We start from the raw sequence: 19,001 nt of genomic DNA, 5'->3' as shown, positions 1-19,001 counted from the left end.
ACTGGGTTCAAGAGGCATAACATAATGAGCCAGACCTGAAACTGAGACAGTAAACTTCAGTGCAGGAGTACAACAGAAAATTAAAGGTGGGGCTTTCTTCAGCTAAACCTGTTAGCAACTGAAATGCAGCACTTGGATTGCCCAGCAGAAAATGCAGGGACCAAGTATCAGAAGAATGGCAGCACTCCAGTCCACAGCCATCACAAACCAGAGGCTACTGTGCTGGGAATAGACTAAGTATCACCACTTGTGCTGATAAAACTCTCTTTCATATCAAGCAATCAAAATCTGTATGAAGTTTTGGTCAAATCATAAGACAGATGTTTCTCTGAAACACCAAGGAACATTAATAAAACACATCAGTCAATGATCTTCATTCTTCAAAGACCTGCAGCAGCAACACAGAAAATCTATTTAAAAGGCATTTCTATATTTATAACTTTCTTTAATCCCCCAGGTGATGTCTGCCTCAACAACAGAAGACATTTCTTCCCAAGATGTTCTATTGTCCCTGCAGCTTATTGTTTCTGTGATATCAGACAGCCTTTGTTACATTTCTTGCTGAACTACTTATGCATTTGTGACAACAGGATTGTCAGCTGAGCCATCATCCTCCTAGAACACAGGACAGCATCATGTCCTGACAACAGGGAATGCAGGAATGTTGCAAAACCAATTAAGCAGCATTTCTCCATTAGAGCAGGTCCATCTTGGGCAGCAGAGGGAAATAACCAGTCACTAGACTTCAGCAGATCTCTCTTTATTATGCAGAGTGGCACAAGTCCTTACACCTTTCATCCTGCTTCTTCCAGCGGGGAGGAAGAAGGCCATCAGCAATCTCTCAAATCACTGCTGCTGCAAACTGTCACCTCAGCTCCCCTCCCACCTCACAATCCTCTCTTTGAGGCTCTCCCAGTCATCGCCACAAGAACTAACTGGAACTTCTGGTGATGAAGCAAAGATCTTGCAAATGTTCCTATTAAGAAACAAGGGAAAAATGTGTATTTAAAATATTTCTGATAAAGTGTTCAGCATAATCAGAGATTTCTTTTTCCAAATGGTCAAATGCCTCTGCTAGCTAAGACTGCAGTTTGTTTTGAAGCCATGGAATTTTTTTTTCCCTGATGAAAGACAGAATAGCCCTGAAAACAGAAGCAATAGCTAAGCCATAAATGTACAGTACAAGTAGCAGCTATAATGCAAGTCAGTTCAAACCCCATTTAACCAACCACAAATATAACATGGGATGAAAAAAAATTAACTTTTGTCTTATCTTGACTCCATTTAGCCCAGCACCACATTCCTGGTCCTGCAGGGAACATTCATTCTGTCTCCTCCAAGAGGATGGCAAATTCTATTAAAAAAGTAACCTTCTAATGGTCTCATAAAAGAGTGATGATTTCAAAGCCTGCTGCTTCTAGGCCATGTCACTGTTGAAGCCAATACTCTTTAAACATCTTTTATTTAAGCTCCAAAATCTCCCTAAGTGAATAAGGGAGACTGATTCAAGGAGAGGATTATGGAAATCCACTACTATTATGCAGAATATTCTTCCTGCTATTGAACAGACTCTGATGACTTCCAAAATCTATACAATAAGGAACTCAAATCTCTATTCTTTACAATTAGGGAATTAAATCTCTCTTTCCCTATAAATCAGTCTGGCACTATTGATTTTCAGAGGATGAGACAGTAGTGTATTTATGATGTCTCCCTGTTCCTACCAGAGCTCCTTAAACTTACAGTTCAAAAGTTAAGAAGCCTTTGTGAAGGATTCCCTGCATCATCTCAGTAAATGGTTCCAGTGGCCATTTACAGGTTAAAAATAATTTCTGAGCAGATTAAAATACACACCAGTTCTAAAATTCAATCACAGGACCTCTGATTCTCTCTCATCTTCATTTTGTAAGTTTCCATTTGAAAAAAGACAAATTTTTCCACCTCAGCTGCAGGTTCTGACTGAATTATCTCTCTGTGTTCTTGCTGTTAAGATCAAGAGCAAAACATCTTTGTTAAGCCAAGGAAAAGACATAATTTCCTTTAACTATAGAACTCAACCCTATTTTTTCTAACTTGCTAAGAATAGAATTGGATATTACCTTCCAAGATCAAAAAAATATTTTATTCAAAATCCCCTGAGATCACACATTATAGTTGACCACCTACCTCAAATCCTGTTTAGAGTCACTACTTCACCACTTCATGATGCATTTCCCACTCTAAAAGTAGGATGTTATTCTTTGGTCCTGGATGCATGATACCTTTTCCTTTAGTCATATGGAAAAGTACACCATTAGTATGTGTTTACTTCCTTCTTACACAGTATCCACTCCTAAGGTTAAGGGTCCCAAACTTTTGGGTAATATGCATAAGAAGCAGAGGCAGAAGTATTAAATGAGCTAGAAGAGGCATTAAGCTGAGCTACAAGAGGAACAGATGGGAAAACCACGAGTGTCAGCTTCCCTCCACATCACACTCAGAGCCCTGTACTGGGGCACTGATTCCTGTGTGCTGGAAGGTTCTGCTGGGCTGATTAACAAAATTAAAATTTTCATCTTTCTACTCTTACAGACAGCATTGACTCTACTGCAGGGATACATCATGAATTAGACCATGAACGCTGCAGGCTACTGACAAACACATTAAAGTAAATGAACACGGAATTCTTTGAATCTTCTCCTGCCTGTGAGTCACCACAGTCAATTATCCAACTCAAACGTACGAGGAGTAGGCAGCAAAAATACTGATTCAGATTAAGTCATGCATAAAATCTGTCAGTGCCACAGGAAAAACACTTGATTTCCATTAGTGATGTCGTGGCATGATCACAATAAAGAGGATTCAGCAGCAATGCTGGCACAGGGAGCATCCCCCAGCAGCTCTGCTCAGCCCTTCAGGTGCACTGGCGTAACTCCGCGTGCCCCAGAGCCGGGCAGAAGGGAAGGGCTGATCCTTACAGGTGACCAGCGAACAAATATTCTGTCAGAGTATTCTCAACACATCTCAAGAGACAGCTCGCTGCTGGGACAGACCAGGGGCAGGGAGGTGACAGTGCTGCGAAAGGAGCGAGGAGGCACACCGGTGAGAGCTCACTAAACCACGCCGGCACCTCCCGCCACCGCCCTGCGCGCCCACCGCCGGCAGCTGGAGCGGCTCTCGCACACGAGCCGGCCGGGCCTGCGGAGAGAGGGCCGCGGGGGCGGAGAGCAGCCGCTCACCTCCTACCAGCTTCGGCACCTTCCCGATGCGGCCCGTGATCTCTGCCGTGAGCACGGCGAAGTCCTGCTCGTAGCTCTCGAAGTCGGAGGACATCGCGGCGATGGCGCTGCCGGTGCCGGGGGCGCCGCTCCGGACCGCGCCGCTTCCGCGTTCTGCCACACGAAAACGCGTCCCCCACCTCGCCCCCGGGCGCCTCGCCACACGTTCCGGCGAAACTCAGGTGATTTAACCGGCACGGCCCAGCTCCTCTCGGCCGTCCCGACAACGCCTGAGCGGCCTTGACACGTGGGATCGCGCCGCACCGCAGGCACCGAGGAGACGCGGCAGCGACGGGTCACTCCCGCCCCGCAGCCCCTCATGCCCCGCCTCGTAACCTGCAGCGGGGAGGAACGCCGCTGCGGCGCTACCGGCGGGCCGCTGTTTCCCGGGGGGACCGTATTGCGAGCGGACCGCGGGCGGGCGGGCGGCGGCAGCGCGGGCCCCGCTCCCGCCCCTTCCCGCCCCTTCCCTGCCCTCCCCTTCCCACTCCCTTCCCTCCCCTCCTCTTCCCACTCCCTTCCCTCTTCCCTTCCCGCCCTCTCCCTCGGCAGCCGGCGGGAGCCATGCACGGCGGTGGCGGGTCGGCGGCGGCCGGGCGGCGGTAGCGGCGATGGTGGGGCCGGGCGCGCTGCAGCAGGCGCGGCGCCTGTGCCACTGGGGCCCGGCGGTGGCGCTGGCCGTGGTGGCCGTGTGCTCCGCCACCGCCATGGCCGACGCCGCGCTCTGGTACTGGCCCCTGGACACGGCCGGGGGAAGCGTCAACTTCGTGATGCTGCTCAACTGGACCGTCATGATCCTCTACAACTACTTCAGCGCCATGTTCGTGGGCCCCGGGTACGTCCCGCTGGGGTGGACGCCGGTAAGCGCTGCCTTGCGACCGCCTCGTCCCGGGGCCTGGCGGGGGCCCGGCGGGCAGCCCTGGGGCCGGGCCGGCCGCCCCCGCGGTCAGGACAGTACAAATCGCGTGTCTTTGGGTGCCACTGTTAATCCTCTGTCCCCCAAGAACGCTGCACGCTGTCAGGCCGCTCCTTCCTCCTTATCTTGTTCCGAAATCTTTCCTTTGCCTCTCCCTGGTTTGCTCTTGCCGCTTCCAGAGTTTCCAGTACAACCCAGTTTGCTCCCGATACAGAAATCGGACAGATAGAAACTTTGTAACACAGTTTTGCTGTTAGAAAGCAGCACGGTGGATCCTTCAAATATCCTTCCTCTAATGGAGTGTCGGGCGTTGGGTAAACAGTTTTTATCAGCACCCTGACTACACATTCACTAGCTATCCTAATGTATATGTGATGTTTATGTAGTGCTTTACTTTACATTGTCGCGTTCCTTATTGGAAGTCCTTATGTGGCCTTTTGGCGTCTCCTTTGGTGGTCTTCAGTGGCCAGTGTTGTAATCCTTCAGGTGGCCGTTCCTTGACCCCAGCTCCAGCAAGCACAACACTGTTGATTTCCGTGACTGCTGCTTTGTCGGTCTTGCAGAGCTGAGCGGGCTTCCTGCTTGCTTGCCTGAGTTACATCCTTTATCTGCTTCTCCGAGGCTCTGTTCTGTTCTGCTGCCCTTCTCCATCCCCTCCCTGTGCTGTCAGGGCTCTGGTAATGCTGCTTGGCTGCCAGCAGTTGCTGTGTTTTATTATAGTAGGGGCTTCTCAAAGCAAAGCACAGGAAACAAGCACAGATAAGTGGGAATGAGAACCTCAAGGTTATCTGCATGCTCCTGCAGACACCTGGTTTGGAGATTTTGCTGCTAGGAGTAACAGTTAGAAGTAATTAATTTAGAAAATTTCTTTTCCATTTTATGCAAGCCAGAAAATTATATGGTTACCTTCTGCTTAACACAGTGCAAGATAGAAATTTGCATTTCCTGTGCTTCAGTAATCTCTCTGAAGAGTTGTAGCCAAGAATGACAGAGGTTCAGTATCTCAAGGCAGCTGCCCAGAGTTCGTGTTCCAGTGGCGTGATGCAGAGTTTAGGGCTGGTCACCTTTCTAATTGTGGAATATTACTCAGGACAGAGTCTAGGCACAAGAGGATCCTGATAATCATCTTAGCAGGACAACTGGGTACTCCCTGAGTGCAAGATTTTGGCCACTACTTGCTGTCTGCAAGTGTCTCTGTCTCTCATCTTGGTGTAGTTGTGTGTAAAAGAGATTGTGAGGGAGTTGAACATTAGTGCTTACCAGTGCTGTATCTTAGTAGTAAGCTTAGAGGGGTTTATGGTGTAAAATGGAGAGAAAATGTGCTCAGGATTTTTTTTTCCTTAGAACAACAATGTGCTGACTTTTACTCTCAGAACTTCACTGTGAAATCCTGCTTGTACAGTTGCTCTTCCTGACAGAAGAACTGTTTATTTCTTTTAGCAGCCAGCACTTTCAACAGTGGGAGATGCCTGCGTTGATAGCCAAGAGATAAGCTGGGAGATCATTTCATTTTGTTTTTTCCTCTCCTTGACACCTACCATTAAGTAGGGTTGGACTATGAAACACACCCTGTCAGAAGAAATCAAAAGTTAGGAAAATGCCAAGATAAACATTGCCAGCAGAGTTGTGTATACATCTAACACTGCTGTTCTTCTGTTTAAAGGAAAAATCTCAGGATTGCATGTATCTCCAATACTGTAAAGTGTGTCAGTCTTACAAGGCCCCTCGTTCACACCACTGTCGGAAGTGTAACAGGTACTGTTCCTCTTCACAGCTGTTGAAAGTCCATTTTAGAGCAGCTTCAGATCTAATGATGGGCTGTTACCATAATTTGTGCTTCCAGTACTTGCACTGTAGTGTTTTAAAAAGCTTCCATATGAGCAGTATAGCCCTTTCAAGTGTTTCCACTTTCTAGTTGTATGATATCTATGCAGTTTTGCTTTGTTTTAGTTTAGAAAAATGACTGTCTTTAAATTTTCTTTATAGTTTGAAATCAGTTTCTCTTAAGAACTTCTTGGTGGTACTAACGAAACAATGCAGTCTTGCTTCAGGGATGCGAGTCTGTGTAAATACCTAAAAATCATCTGAAATTCTTTTAAAATTCTGAGTCCAAACATTGACCTGCTTAGAGAGTAGAAATATCTATTCTGTCATCTCTCCAAATGGGAATGAAATGTTGATTTGAGTGGAAATTTTGGACTGCTTTTTTTCGCTCTTCACCAAAGGGGGTTTTTGAGGGGAGTTGGCATGTTAAGTGAAGTAATAAACCTTTTGGGTCAACTTAAGAAGTTTGCACCTTGTTGTCTTCCAACACAATGGTCCTGATACAAAGGATGCTTTATTATAAATAGCTGTCACTAAAATTTAATGCATCTTGGAAAAATCAAGGCACTTCAGCTGTCTGCAGTCCAGGCAAGTTGTCCTCTGAAGGACTCCTAAGAGAGTGTGGTGTATATTGCAACATACGTGTTCATTTGTTGTTTCTATAAACCCAAGATGTGCAGTGTTTTTTTAGGAAACAGAAACTGAAACTCCAGAGCAGTGCTGTAATTTGGCTACATCATCCCCAGATTTAAAACTAACCACTCTTTTCCTTGAGTGACAATCTTTACACTGAGGACTGATCACTTAGGTGGTCACGTAGACTTTTACACCTGTCAAGGTAATTTGGAATGTGAACAAATCTTTATTCAGGCGAGGTTTTTTTGCATCTGTGAGCTACAGCAAAATAACTGGCTTTATAATGAATACAAGAATGTCTCTAGGGTGTTTATACATGTTAAATGTGTTTTGAAAACAGATTTTCAATGGTGTGATGTTGATAGATAGCAATTGAGAAAGCTTTCAGAGGGTTCACCACTGAAAAGAGAGAGTCTATCACACTTCTGTCTGAACATCTTTCTTTAAATACTCTTTCTACAAGTAGTTCACAGGGAATTTCATATTTCCTTTATTTTCCTGGTATTCTCATTTTTAAAAACTGACATTAACTGTAGTGCTTAATTATTGTGATCATAATTCTTACAAGTCCCATTCTATGGCTCTGTCTCCAGGCTCTGTACTATGGTGATTATTAGCAACTGGTTAGTTTGAGTAGAGGAGGACAGATAACTGGAGAGGGTAGGACCTGGAAGCACTTTTTATTTGCTTTTTTAAATTCTACAACATGGAAATATAATTCTGAGTTGCAACTGAAAAGAAACTACTATGTTGATCTGTCAGAAATTGATGGGTTCAAATGAAAGAATGGAGGTTGGGAAGTAGAAAATCATCAATCCTTTGAGTTTTTTGAGAAACATCATACGTGTCCTTTATATTAATCAATATTTATTATTCGCAGATGTGTGATGAAGATGGATCACCACTGTCCTTGGATCAACAACTGTTGTGGATACCAGAATCATGCATCTTTCACTCTCTTTCTCCTCTTAGCTCCACTGGGATGCATTCACGCTTCTTTCATATTTATTATGACAATGTACACTCAGCTTTACAACAGAGTAAGAAAACATAACTAAATGCTTAAAATATTATTTAAGTCAGGTGCATAATTTTTCTCTGGAAGTACGAGAGAATTTGGTTTTCTGAGAAGAAGCATGTGGAATTTCTTGTTCTCCTTTCCACAGGCACTCGTAGTTCTGTTGTGTACCTGTAAGATGTATGAGAATGGAAGAGAATTCAGAGAAAGTTGTTTCTATTTTCATTCTTTTTTTTTTCTTTTTTTCCCTGTTGCTTCTCATAATCACAGGGAGTTTCCTCTTGCTTTACATTGACTGATGACAGTTTCTGAGTAGCACTTTATGTAGAGAGAGACAGGCTGTGTTTTGGCTGGCACAGAAAACAGCTGCTATTTATTTCCAACACAAGTTAGATCCTATTTGTTTTCTTTTACTGGTCACTTTTTTTGAATTGTGTCTATTTCTTCAACAAAAAAAGTACATTATTTTTGAGACTAAAGATAAATATGTTAGCTGTGTTTTTTTAACTGGAAAACTTCAACAGTGAGTAAAGCTTATTCTGGAATACACCCCTTATCTCAGATCCATGGTTAAGATTATAAGTTTTGATTTCAACCTTTGTGGTTTCAATGAAGAGCTTGATAACATCGCCTGGGTATAACAGACAAAGTTGTACTTGTAGCAGCTGAGTTGTGTTTGCAAAGGGATAATGTTGAGAATTGCTGTCTGCAAAGCTTTCAGAGGAAACTTGCAGCATCTCCATGGAAAACAGGGACTGTTCTGTGCAAACATTGTCCATCTGACACTGATGAATGTGGGTTTTTTAACATACCAGAGTCCAGATTTTTTTTGCTGATTTTTGGGTCTGTGGAGCTTGCAAGATGATGATTGTGGTTTCATTTTCCATCTAGCAGCAAACTTCTGAAGTTAAAAGTCTTTTGAGTACTTTTTTTTTGTTACTCTCCTTCATCTCTGTCAGATGTTGGACACTTAATTTCAGAGCCAGATTTCGTAGGGATAACTTGCTTTATTTCAGCAGTTGGAAAGTTCTAGAGCTGAATGGAATTTTTCTCTTTGCAGATATCTTTTGGGTGGAGTTCTGTGAAGATTGACATGAGTGCAGCCAAAAGAGACCCCCATCCCATTATTCCCTTTGGACTGTCTGCATTTGCTGCATCTTTATTTGCCTTAGGACTGGCGTTAGGAACAACTATTGCTGTTGGCATGCTGTTTATTATCCAGGTGAGTCTATGGCTCTGTTACAAAGAAGTTAAAAGCTTTAAGTTCTATGTGCTTGTGGAGCAGAAACAGAATTCAGGATTGAGATAAGAACAGTTGCTCAGAGTTTATGTTGTTCTATAACTTTTCCAGGGATTTAGGTAGCTTTGTCCTAGTTTTTCTGTTACCACAGTTTTGGGGGTTTTTTTCATTATTTTTCATGGGAGGACTTGGATGTGAAAATCTAATGAACTAAGAAAATATGAGATGGATTTTATAAACTCCCTGAAAAAGGCAAAATACTTGCCCTGTCCCTGCAAATAGGTGTAAATATGCCTGATATATTTCTTAAAATGTTGGAGATCTTTGGAAGGAAACAAAAAGATACATTTTAAGCATAAAGTGCAATACTGTGTGATACTGTCTGAAGTATCGTGTATCTCTGCTGAGGGTTGGCTTCTAACAAATGTTTCAGTTAAGTCTATAAAAATTGCTTTGTTCTTTAAAACAAGTTTAGTTTGTTAAACGAAGCTTTCTTTGTATAGCTGATGTATTTCTGCAGAAAATAAATCCTAATTTCACCTAACACTTCTATTTCAGATGAAAGTAATTTTGACAAATAAAACTTCAATCGAATCCTGGATTGAAGAAAAGGTATGCTTTTATTATAATATTCTTGTACTCTTACAAAGTCTATTATCCATATTTATAATTTTTTTTGTTTAATCTCTGGGTTAAAACCAAAGATGTTATTTCAATTCACCACTGACCTAACACCTACAACAAGCTTTTCCCTTACCATCTCTGAAATTCACTGAAAGAAATGAGAAATCATGTAAATGCATAGATTTTTCTTTTATTTGGGGGAGTTTGTTGAACATAGAATAATATTTGCTTTGAAAAGACTTTACCTATCTACTTGTGGGTGTTTTCATCTGAAACTTGAGCTCTCTTAGTCATTACGTGTGCTTGTAGCTTTAATTGTCCACCTTGCTGTCCCATTCAAAGTGGCATCTTTTGACTCACGGTTTTACCCATTTCTAACTTTGGATTGTAAGGGAGGATTTTCCTTGATTTTAAAGAAATACTAGAAAATACCTAGTCTTCAGCCCTTTAAATTTCTATTGAATTTATCTTTATAAAGGTTTTCACAAGATTTTTCAGGAGAAATGTAGTCAAGCAACAGAAGCTAAGTTTAGAGGAAGCAAAACTGACACAGTATTTAGAAATTAGTTTGATTCTACCTGGTGAGTTTTTGTGTAAGTCCACAAACATTTCATTAATGACTTGTTGTCTTTCTTTTATGTGCCAAAGTAGTATGAGAATCTTGACTGTGTATAAGTTCTTAAAGTATTGTAATGCCAGCTCTTTGCATGGATATGGCTGGATCCAAGTCCTCTTGGACCTTTTAATAATGGGATAATGGAACATAAGTGAAAGAAATCCCTGTTATCACTATACTGTAGAATTTGAAATAATACGTTAAAAGTTTACTGTAAAACAGAGGCTGCTAATATGTCCCTTTTGAAAGCTGAGCACAGACTGTAATACACAAATATTTAATAAAATATTGCAACAAAGAGAACATTATTGCAACAAAGAGAACACAGTTCTGTGGCTGCTCCACTAGATGTCATCAGAACTGTGGGAATGTAAAGCTTGTGACTTCGGAACGTGGGCAATTCAGATCCTGCCTTTGTGTGCATTCTTAGAGGAGGAGTTGGCACTACCAGTGTTGAGTCATGTTCGTGATCATTAGTCAAAGGATTCTGAGCTGTGGAAGCTTTTGTATATAACTGAGAAATAGTCAGGCATTGGTCCCTAAAAAAAGCAGTAAAGTAAGACCAGAGCGTGGAGGGAATTATCAATGTGGTCAGTGGACTGGTGTTAAAGAGTAAATGGGGTTTGGCAGGGATGGGGGCACCCAAACCAGATATTCTTCTGAATTTAAGGAGTTTTTAAAGCCTGGGTTGATATCTCAGGAGTTCACTGCTCTTGCCTGAAAATATTTGCCCTTAGGTCCCATGGACCCGTATCGGGCTTATAACCTGTCCTTCTTAATATTTGCTGCTTGACTGCAGTATGTAGGGTGTTTTTATGTACTGTACTTCTTAATTATTTTCCAGGCCAAAGACAGAATCCAGTACTACCAAACGGGTGAGACCTTTATCTTCCCCTATGATATGGGAAGTAAATGGAAGAACTTCAGGCAAGTGTTTACATGGTCCGGGATTCCTGAGGGAGATGGCCTGGACTGGCCAGTTAGAGATGGATGTCACCAATACAGTTTGACGGTAACTGCTCTTCATTGGTGTCTCAAGCTGATTCTCCCCACTATCCAATTGTCTGCTTTGCTTTGCAATAAAAACCAGCTTTTGTAATAACTAAAACAGGCTGGAAATACAGGTAGAGGGGTTCTGTTAAATGTTCTCCCATTTTTGATGCACCAAAAAGTTTCGCTTTTAAGAGAGTTTCAAACTGCTAATGGTACTTCCTGTGTTTGTTGAATGATTTCAATACCTGGCTTCATTTTGTCTTGAATGCTGCCTAAATTTCTATTTGTATTCATTTATAGATAGAGCAACTGAAACAGAAAGCAGACAAGCGAGTAAGAAGTGTAAGTATTTGTTGAAGTTTGGTGTAAAATTACTTTGAAATAATAGAAGTAACAATATAAATAAATGTAATTAAGTGACACAAACAATGTATAGCAATCTGCTTAGTTAATCTTGGCACTTAGCCTTTGCATTTGCTTCTTAGTTTCCAGGTGGGAAGAAGCATGATAATAAAGAGGACTGTGCTTCATTGTTAAGCAGTAATTTAGAATTTAGAGTCCCTTTGACAGCCACTGTCATTATATTTAAATCTGTTGTATGCTTGAATTGATTTTTTTAGTGTGAAACTTCTCGGTAAGGCAATAACTCCTTCAAAAAACAAATTGCTGTGTTCTGTTCCAATGTGTAGGTGAGGTATCGAGCCATAGAAGATTACAGTGGTGTCTGCTGCCCTGTGACTAAAGGTGTTAAAACATTCTTCACAACACCGTGCACTGAAGAACCTAGAATTGCACTGAGTAAAGGAGATCTGATTTTAGCCACCAGAGGCTTAAAGTTAGTGGCTCCAGACCTTTATATTTGGTTAAAAGAAGTATTGAGTTGAGTTCTGGCATCTAATTACCTATTATGCTTCCTTCTCCAGACACTGGATGTATGGTGAGAAGATTCTTATCTCAGCTGCTGATGGTATGGAGCAGTTAATTTCACTTTTTCTGTTAAAAATTGCAAATCAGTTTTATAGCTATCTAGAAATGTATTATATATTCACTTCTCAAAATGTAGAATGATAACATTACTGGCACTAGCTTCTCTTCACCTTCCACAGACTTCCCAGTTTTGATAAACATTAATTCACTCTGTCTGACAGAACAGTAATATAGTAGTTTATTGAAAGTTGAGTGGGAAGGGGGACACTTTATATTCTAAGGAAAAGTTAGGCTTTTAGACCATAAAGAGGTTAAGGATGATTCATTTTTTTGATATTTAAATAGTGGTCTGTCTTAAACACATCCAGGCTTCCTACTGACACACTCTATAAACTATAGAGATTAATCTTTGTGTATCTTAAAAACTAGGAGACATCATGTCTTTGTTTGCAATAATTTCTAGAGACTTTAATATGCATTTACAAAACTAACTGGGGCTGGTGAAGATATTAAAGACTCCTGCTGATCTGCAGAGGGGCAGCATCACAGCCACCTGCATTGAAGCTTTTACATTTTTCACTTCAGACCTCTTGCTTTGGACTGAATTAAAATTGTACCTGCCAGAGGGTATGTTGGATTCTGTTGTTTCTTCCAAACAATTTTTAATTCATTGCATGTGCATTTCATATCTGCACAAGTGAGGCTGCCAGCCTCACTGAAAGAGTTCATGCTTTTCATGGGAGGTCTGAAACCTTCATGGGATGGAAGTGCCCTGGCAGCTCACTCCAATAAACTCCTTCAAACATCAGATACAAACGAACATGGCAATAGTTTGTATTACATTGCTTATTGTGAAGATTAGTAGGACATATCTCCTCTATTTGAATGTTGAGTTTTTTAAATCAGCTAAAACGTTGTATTTATGGAGAACTTGGTGAACCCTGAGAGCCTGCGTCAGACTAGGCTTCAAAAATAGGATGAGTTTTGTTAGGAATATATAGCAAAATACTATAAATAATCAGGAATAAAAAGTTGCACTGCAGCAAGATGGCAAAATGAATGATTAAGTAGCAGTTCTTCAGTGGAAAAAAGAGTTAATGACAATCTTAAGATTAGTCAACACTTTCAGAAAAGAAAAAGCATACAGCTTCCCAGATGCTGAAGTAAACCTTCCATCCTCCTGAGCATTGGCAGAACCTCTGCTGAAATACTCCTACAAATAAAAGCAGTTACTGCATCTCAAGAGGAAGATCAACTTCAACTTCAAAGGGTTGAGAGGAAAACAGAGAAAAACGAGAATTATTAGGATAATAGAAAATGTGACTTACAAGGAAAAGCCAAAAGAATTGGGATAGTTTACCTGGAGAGGAGTAAGAGATGGGAGACAACCTGGGTATGAACACGTAGCCATCAGCTGTGTGAAAGTCTGTGGTAGACAAGTTTGTTTTCTGCTTCCTGTGCCCTGGCTGTGTAGAAAAAGGAGCTGTAAACCTGATTTATAGACAGATTCATATAAGATTCAGATAGGGTATGAAGATGAATTTTCTGAAGGATGGTAGAGCACTGCAAAACTTTGGAGATGTCTGAAAACATTTTAGGTAGTTTGAGAAAATCTGTGCATCCCCAGGCAATGATGTTAGAAATTACTTAGATGTTCTGTCTTGTAGAAGAAAATAACTTAGGTAAGTGCTTGATGTCTCTTCCAGCCGTGTGTTTTTCCTCAGTAGTGGGCCATGTTTTGTTCTAAGTTAATGCAACTTTTCATGTCTTAAGGTGGAATAAGAGAACGAGGCTGGTTCCCTAGGAAGTGTGTGGAAAAGTACCAGTGTGACTCTGAAACGGATCAACCAATGGATGGAGAGAAGAAAAGCAAATAGCCTTCTAATTTTTTTAAATATGAAATGGAATTTTTACTTCAGACCACAATCCTTTACTTGAAATTTTCTGTATATTACTTTGAACTTATGCAATGAATATGTTAGGACGAGGTTTTCTTTTCCTCACGGCTGAAAGGGTTGTATATGCCTGTGCCATGGTTTGCATACTTTTTAAACAATAAATAATTGAAGAAGCCATTCAGTGGATTGCCTTCAAGATGCATCTTTTTCATCACAAGTGAATGAAATTTGGATTGCTTTTTTCTGTTTAAATTGCATTCTGAGTATTAAGGTTTTAGGTTTTTTTCCTCAGCCGCATCTGATCATTATGCGTGCTGCTTATCTTTTGTATTTCTCTGAAGCTGCCCCTGAAAATAAACACCTGATTCAAATTCCAGATAAAATTTGTTACCTGTGACTTTTAATGATGTGAATTGTCCACCTCAAATAAATGATACATTCATATTCACTTGTGGGTTCAATTGTTCTTAGGCCTAGAAGAACTAGTTCATAGGCATGGGAGTGTGAACTCACTGGGAAGTAAACATTTAACTTTTTAAGTTGTTTTTCAAAGTTAAAAAGGCTTCAGTTGTTGCAATAGGAATATTTTGTGCTTTTAACGGCAAAAATTGCATCCACCACTGTCTGTTCCCTCTGAAATCTGAGCCAGTACCCAAAAGATCTTGATCCATTTTAGAGTAAAAGGAAGCAGTATGCAAGAACAAAAATTTTTGTGAATATTGCTACTAATGATTAACAGCCTTCTTAAAGCATTTTCATTTAGCATCTAGTATGGATTATTAGAAGGAAGACCTTAGATTGGAGTTACTTGTACCAGCTCAAGGCTTTTTAAATGTCTCCAAAATGCAGCAGGTGCTTTTGTTCTCTTATAGTGTAGAGTTACATGTCAGCCAGGTTGAGAGGATTTGAAAATCAGTTCATGTGGCCAAAGTGGCACACAAGTGACCAATGTAAGACCAATTTACACTTGAATTGCTATATATGTTTTATTGTTGAGGCAGTGTCATTCACCCTCCAAGCATATCTGTTCAGGGAAGCATCACTTTATTGTATCAACAGAAGTACTTCAGAGGTGCTGCAGCAGCTGGCATCACAGGATTCAGCCTTGATTTCTGCAGATCTCAGTTGCACTGGATTTACTCTCGCCAAATAACTTGCTCATTTTTGTGTCCCAAACCAGTTCTGGGATACATTTCTTCTTCCCTGTTTTTTTTTTTTTTTTTTCCTTCCCAGTCTCCCCTGGGGAGAAAGATTAGGCCACCACTGATTTCATGTCACACTGCTTTAAGGAAAGGATGGGAAGGATAAGCAGCATCGTTACATGCACTTTCAAAGATGCCTTTATAGCCTCACATTTCTGACAAGCACAGTAAGTGACACAATGGTTGCCCGAAGATGTCAAGGTCTTTGGGCCCAGACTAGAAACAGAATTAGGTCAGTTGTTTTTACTAGTTAAAGCTAGAGCTGCCTAACAGCAAGAGAGAGAGATCTTCTGATGATTCTTGCTTTCATTTTGGGAAAGCTGAGCAAGAGCATTAAAGAGGAAGAGGAAAAGCCACTAGCTGTCTGAACAAGACAGGGAAGACAATTTTTTTCTGCAGTCAAAGAGAATTGGCCTAGGAAAGCTACAGATACACCTTCCCCATGTTGCATCCTTGTTAGCACTGCCTTTTGAAATGCTAGAGTTGACTACTACAGGGACAGGGAGGAGCTCTCAGTTGAGACAGCACAAACTGATGGAAGACATAAGAAAGTTTTCATCTTGCTTAAATCATTTTTTGAAGCAGCAGCTTAAGACAAGAAAATCTCACATCTTATTTCATGAGGTAAATTCATTCTTTCACCTCAGCCTAAGCTGAAGACAAGGAAAAGAAAGTTGAGTAGGGGAGCAACTAGACTACAGGAGCAAATCTGGACTACACTACATTATTGCCTCATGTTTGGAGCTGTGTCTGACCAGTGACAGCATAGGGAACAAGTTCACGTTCTGCAGCAGTTGTGTTCTAGCCACAGCCATACAGAGCCAGGCAGTTGACAATGTGGTTGCAGGAGAGCCACGAGTAGTTCACACAGGCTTTATTTTGATTGTGCAGTCTCAATTTATTGCATCCTATAACCTTAGGATTGACACCTTAAGTTTTACACTTATTAGGCTCAAATTCGTAAGTGTATAGGCTTTAACGCTGCCATTTCATTTGAAAATGTGCAAAAACTAATCCAGTGCCTCCTAAAGAATGAACATTTGCTGTAGACAAACGTATTTTGCAAATGATTATAAACATTTTCATTATAAACAACTTGTACCGTGTGGTCCAGGACTAGGAACAGGAAATTCACTTCTGTGTTTGCTAAACAGATGTTAGCATGAATTCATACTGTGTTCAGTCTGATTGCAGATCAGTCCACAACAGGTCACAGTGGAGTTTGTAGTTTCAGCAGGAAAACAAGATTTGCTTTTGACAGTGAGAAGTGCACAGAGCTGTCTTTTAAAGGCTGAGGTTCTTGCATGTTACTGCATTTCAGTCACAGTCCAAGAAAGATGAAAGTTCTGGCTTAGCCTAGACAGTTGATGCTCAGTCCCACAGGATGTTAACACTGCTAGTTGTCAGTTATACTGCAGCCATCTTCATCCACAAGTCATTTTTCTCAGGTTCTAGAAACAAATTTAAGTTCCTGTTCCCCTCCACTCAAGCCTGTCTTCACCATAGGCCATGTAGTGTCACAGATTTAACTACTCCATGCAGTTTAAGTTAAACTGGCTATTTATTCCTGAGTAGATGAATAGAGGGCCTCAATCTCCTTCTGGAAGAATTTAACAAGGTCTCCTCGCTTTGCCTTCAGTGTTGGTGTCAAGAGTCCATTTTCTACAGAAAACAACTCTGTGTGGATGTACAGGTCTTTAACCTATTAAAAGAAAACCATTTAGTGCATGACACACCATTAGAAGACAAACAACAGTTCTTCCCAGCTTCCTTGGGCAGGAATTCAGTCCCAGGAGATCCAGTAACTAAACTGTTAACTACTGTTGCCCTTCACAGCCCCTGGTCTCCCCGTATTGGGACAGGCAGCCAATGTTTCACTGACTGCTTCAATCAGTTGTGTGGGGCAGCTGCCTCAGGGCCCCTCCTGGAACAGGCAGTAGCAGGAATGGAGACTTCCCAGCCACTGTGTTAGCAATACAGGTGCTAGTGACAAGCAGGATTTGAAAATACTCACTTGTTCGAAGGATTTAAGGCCAGCCTCTCTCCCCAGTCTGATCATATCATCTAAAATAGCTTTCTTCACTGCCTAGTAGAAACACAGCAGAAGCAGAGTGGGTAAAGCTGTTATTGAGCTCAAAACCATAACCATTTGCCCAGTCAGGGACAACTGAGAATGGCAAGAATGCATATTTCAGCATTCAAGATTTCTCATATTAAGGCCACTACATAGTCATGTCTCTCTTCTCATTGGTAAAGAAGCAGTGAGATAGCCCTTGAAACAAGAGACACCTATACTCAGTTCCAGTTGTTGCTGTAAGGCTGTTTGCATGATTCACTCAGCATTAAACCAGTTCAAATTACTGAAAAGAGGTAAATAGAACAGATTCAAAGCAATGTAGGATTGGACTTAGAATTAAATTCTGTCTCTAACCCACTAAACACAACGCCACTCACAGGGTTTTTGCAGAGCTCTTCAAAGGAACCTTTGACTCCCAGTTTTGCTGCAAATTCTGGAAGAAACTCGGCATCAGGAACCACTATACCTATTAGAAAAGACTGAAAACAAGTGGAAATAGTCAGGCTGAGACCAAGCTAAGGCATACTAAATGTCTTTGTGAGCTTGCTTGCGGGCAGTATTTCTATGAGAAGTCAAATGTACATCTCCATTAATTTTCAGAGTTTCAAAGGTACCTATGAGGATTTCCAAGTCACTGAGAGTTGTGACAGCAGTAATTGAAGTACTGACACAGTTTGTTATGTGTGCTGAATGGTCCAGCAATTACTTTTGGCTGTTTACAGACTGAAGACTGGCCTCTGCTAGCATAGGTAACACCTCTTATAGGTGGCAAAGGAATGGAGAAACACTTCTGTTGTGCAGAAAGGCTGAGAAAATTGGGGTTGTTCAGCCTGGAGAAGAGAAGGCTCCAGGAAGACTTTTTTGTGGCCTTTCAAAACTAAGAGGGAGGCTTGCAAGAAAGATGAGTACAAATTTTTAGTAGGGCTTGTGGCAATAAGACAAGAAGTAATGGTTTTAAACTAAAAGATAGTAAATTTATATAAATACAAGGAATTTTTTTTTAAGTGTGAGGGTGGTGAAACAATGACAGAGGCTGCCCAGAGAGGTGGTAAAAGCCCCTTCCCTAGAAACATTCAAGGTCAGGCTGAATGGGGTTCTGAACAATCTAATCTAGTTGAAGATGTCCCTGCTTATTTCAGGGGGGACTATTCTATGAATCTAAACTGCACAGAAGTGACCTGACATACTAATCCCACACAAGTATGTATTAGCCTTTACCCAGCTTGCAACAATGCCCGTTATCACCTGGCAAGTCTGTAGGTCTGAGAACATCTTCCTTTAAACACAGCTCTCTTAGGAACAGATTTTGTTCAAGGACTCCTGTACATGCATACATTTGTGCCCTTATCATCCAGAACTTGTGGAAGGAAATCTTGCAGGATACTCCTAACATCACTTACCCTCAGACTTTCCCCATGTACAAAGACCTGGGCTACAGGAGCACTTCTGATATAGACATTTTCTATCTTCTCTGGAGCAATGTATTCTCCTTGTGCAAGTTTAAATATATTCTTCTTCCTATCAATGATCTTCAGTGTTCCATTCTAGAAGTTAAAAGTGGAAGTCATGAGTTCCAAGTTACTGTCTTGCTTATATAAAAGAAGATAAACAGGCTTTGTTTAGTTGTATGAAAAGCACATCTGGAACTAGTGTAGAAACCACATACTGGTGTTTGCTTTCTACAGAGAGAAGGGTTTGTGTAATTTCTCCATTTAGCTCAAGACATGATTAGACATCCTTTATTCTCCTCTGACAGAAACCAAGACTCCCTGT

The 19,001-nt window shown here is 41.3% G+C and overlaps 3 protein-coding genes across 7 annotated transcripts in view; 1 reads left to right on the top strand and 2 right to left on the bottom strand.

The window, feature by feature from the left end:
• Positions 1 to 3,550, bottom strand: part of VTI1A (vesicle transport through interaction with t-SNAREs 1A) — a 267,477-nt gene extending 263,927 nt beyond the window's left edge. Inside the window, exon 1 of one of the 4 annotated variants that reach the window (XM_059851969.1) lies at positions 3,219 to 3,550. In XM_059851969.1, the coding sequence (XP_059707952.1) occupies positions 3,219 to 3,312 (94 nt within the window). In that variant the 5' untranslated portion in view covers positions 3,313 to 3,550. The remainder of the gene's footprint in view (positions 1 to 3,218) is intronic. The other 3 variants (XM_059851967.1, XM_059851970.1, XM_059851968.1) reach the window with 3 other exon arrangements.
• Positions 3,551 to 3,749: 199 nt separating this feature from the next.
• On the top strand, positions 3,750 to 14,397 carry ZDHHC6 (zinc finger DHHC-type palmitoyltransferase 6). The gene is made up of 10 exons (XM_059851966.1): positions 3,750 to 4,117; positions 5,837 to 5,928; positions 7,514 to 7,673; positions 8,712 to 8,873; positions 9,450 to 9,503; positions 10,976 to 11,143; positions 11,425 to 11,466; positions 11,814 to 11,959; positions 12,048 to 12,091; positions 13,825 to 14,397. The coding sequence occupies exons 1-10, from the start codon at positions 3,869 to 3,871 to the stop codon at positions 13,926 to 13,928; spliced, it is 1,221 nt and encodes a 406-aa protein (XP_059707949.1). The 5' UTR covers positions 3,750 to 3,868; the 3' UTR covers positions 13,929 to 14,397.
• Positions 14,398 to 16,024: 1,627 nt separating this feature from the next.
• Positions 16,025 to 19,001, bottom strand: part of ACSL5 (acyl-CoA synthetase long chain family member 5) — a 29,946-nt gene continuing 26,969 nt past the window's right edge. For both annotated transcript variants that reach the window (XM_059851965.1, XM_059851964.1), the window contains exons 19-22: positions 18,629 to 18,772; positions 17,606 to 17,707; positions 17,166 to 17,237; positions 16,025 to 16,853 (exon numbers count right to left, since the gene is read on the bottom strand). In XM_059851965.1, the coding sequence (XP_059707948.1) occupies positions 16,713 to 16,853; positions 17,166 to 17,237; positions 17,606 to 17,707; positions 18,629 to 18,772 (459 nt within the window). In that variant the 3' untranslated portion in view covers positions 16,025 to 16,712. The remainder of the gene's footprint in view (positions 16,854 to 17,165; positions 17,238 to 17,605; positions 17,708 to 18,628; positions 18,773 to 19,001) is intronic.

Source organism: Haemorhous mexicanus, chromosome 7, assembly GCF_027477595.1.
Source record: "Haemorhous mexicanus isolate bHaeMex1 chromosome 7, bHaeMex1.pri, whole genome shotgun sequence".
In the NCBI taxonomy this organism is placed as follows: domain Eukaryota; kingdom Metazoa; phylum Chordata; class Aves; order Passeriformes; family Fringillidae; genus Haemorhous; species Haemorhous mexicanus.
Note: the sequence above shows the minus strand (reverse complement) of the source record. Positions and strands in the feature narration are given on the sequence as shown.

What these genes read in the sequence shown, in the direction of transcription:
- ZDHHC6 (XM_059851966.1), top strand. Translation starts at nt 3,869, where the DNA reads ATGGTGGGGCCGGGCGCGCTGCAGCAGGCGCGGCGCCTGTGCCACTGG. An exon ending in GCATGCTGTTTATTATCCAG is followed by an intron (nt 8,874 to 9,449) that starts GTGAGTCTATGG and finishes CTTCTATTTCAG; the next exon opens with ATGAAAGTAATTTTGACAAA. An exon ending in AATCCTGGATTGAAGAAAAG is followed by an intron (nt 9,504 to 10,975) that starts GTATGCTTTTAT and finishes ATTATTTTCCAG; the next exon opens with GCCAAAGACAGAATCCAGTA.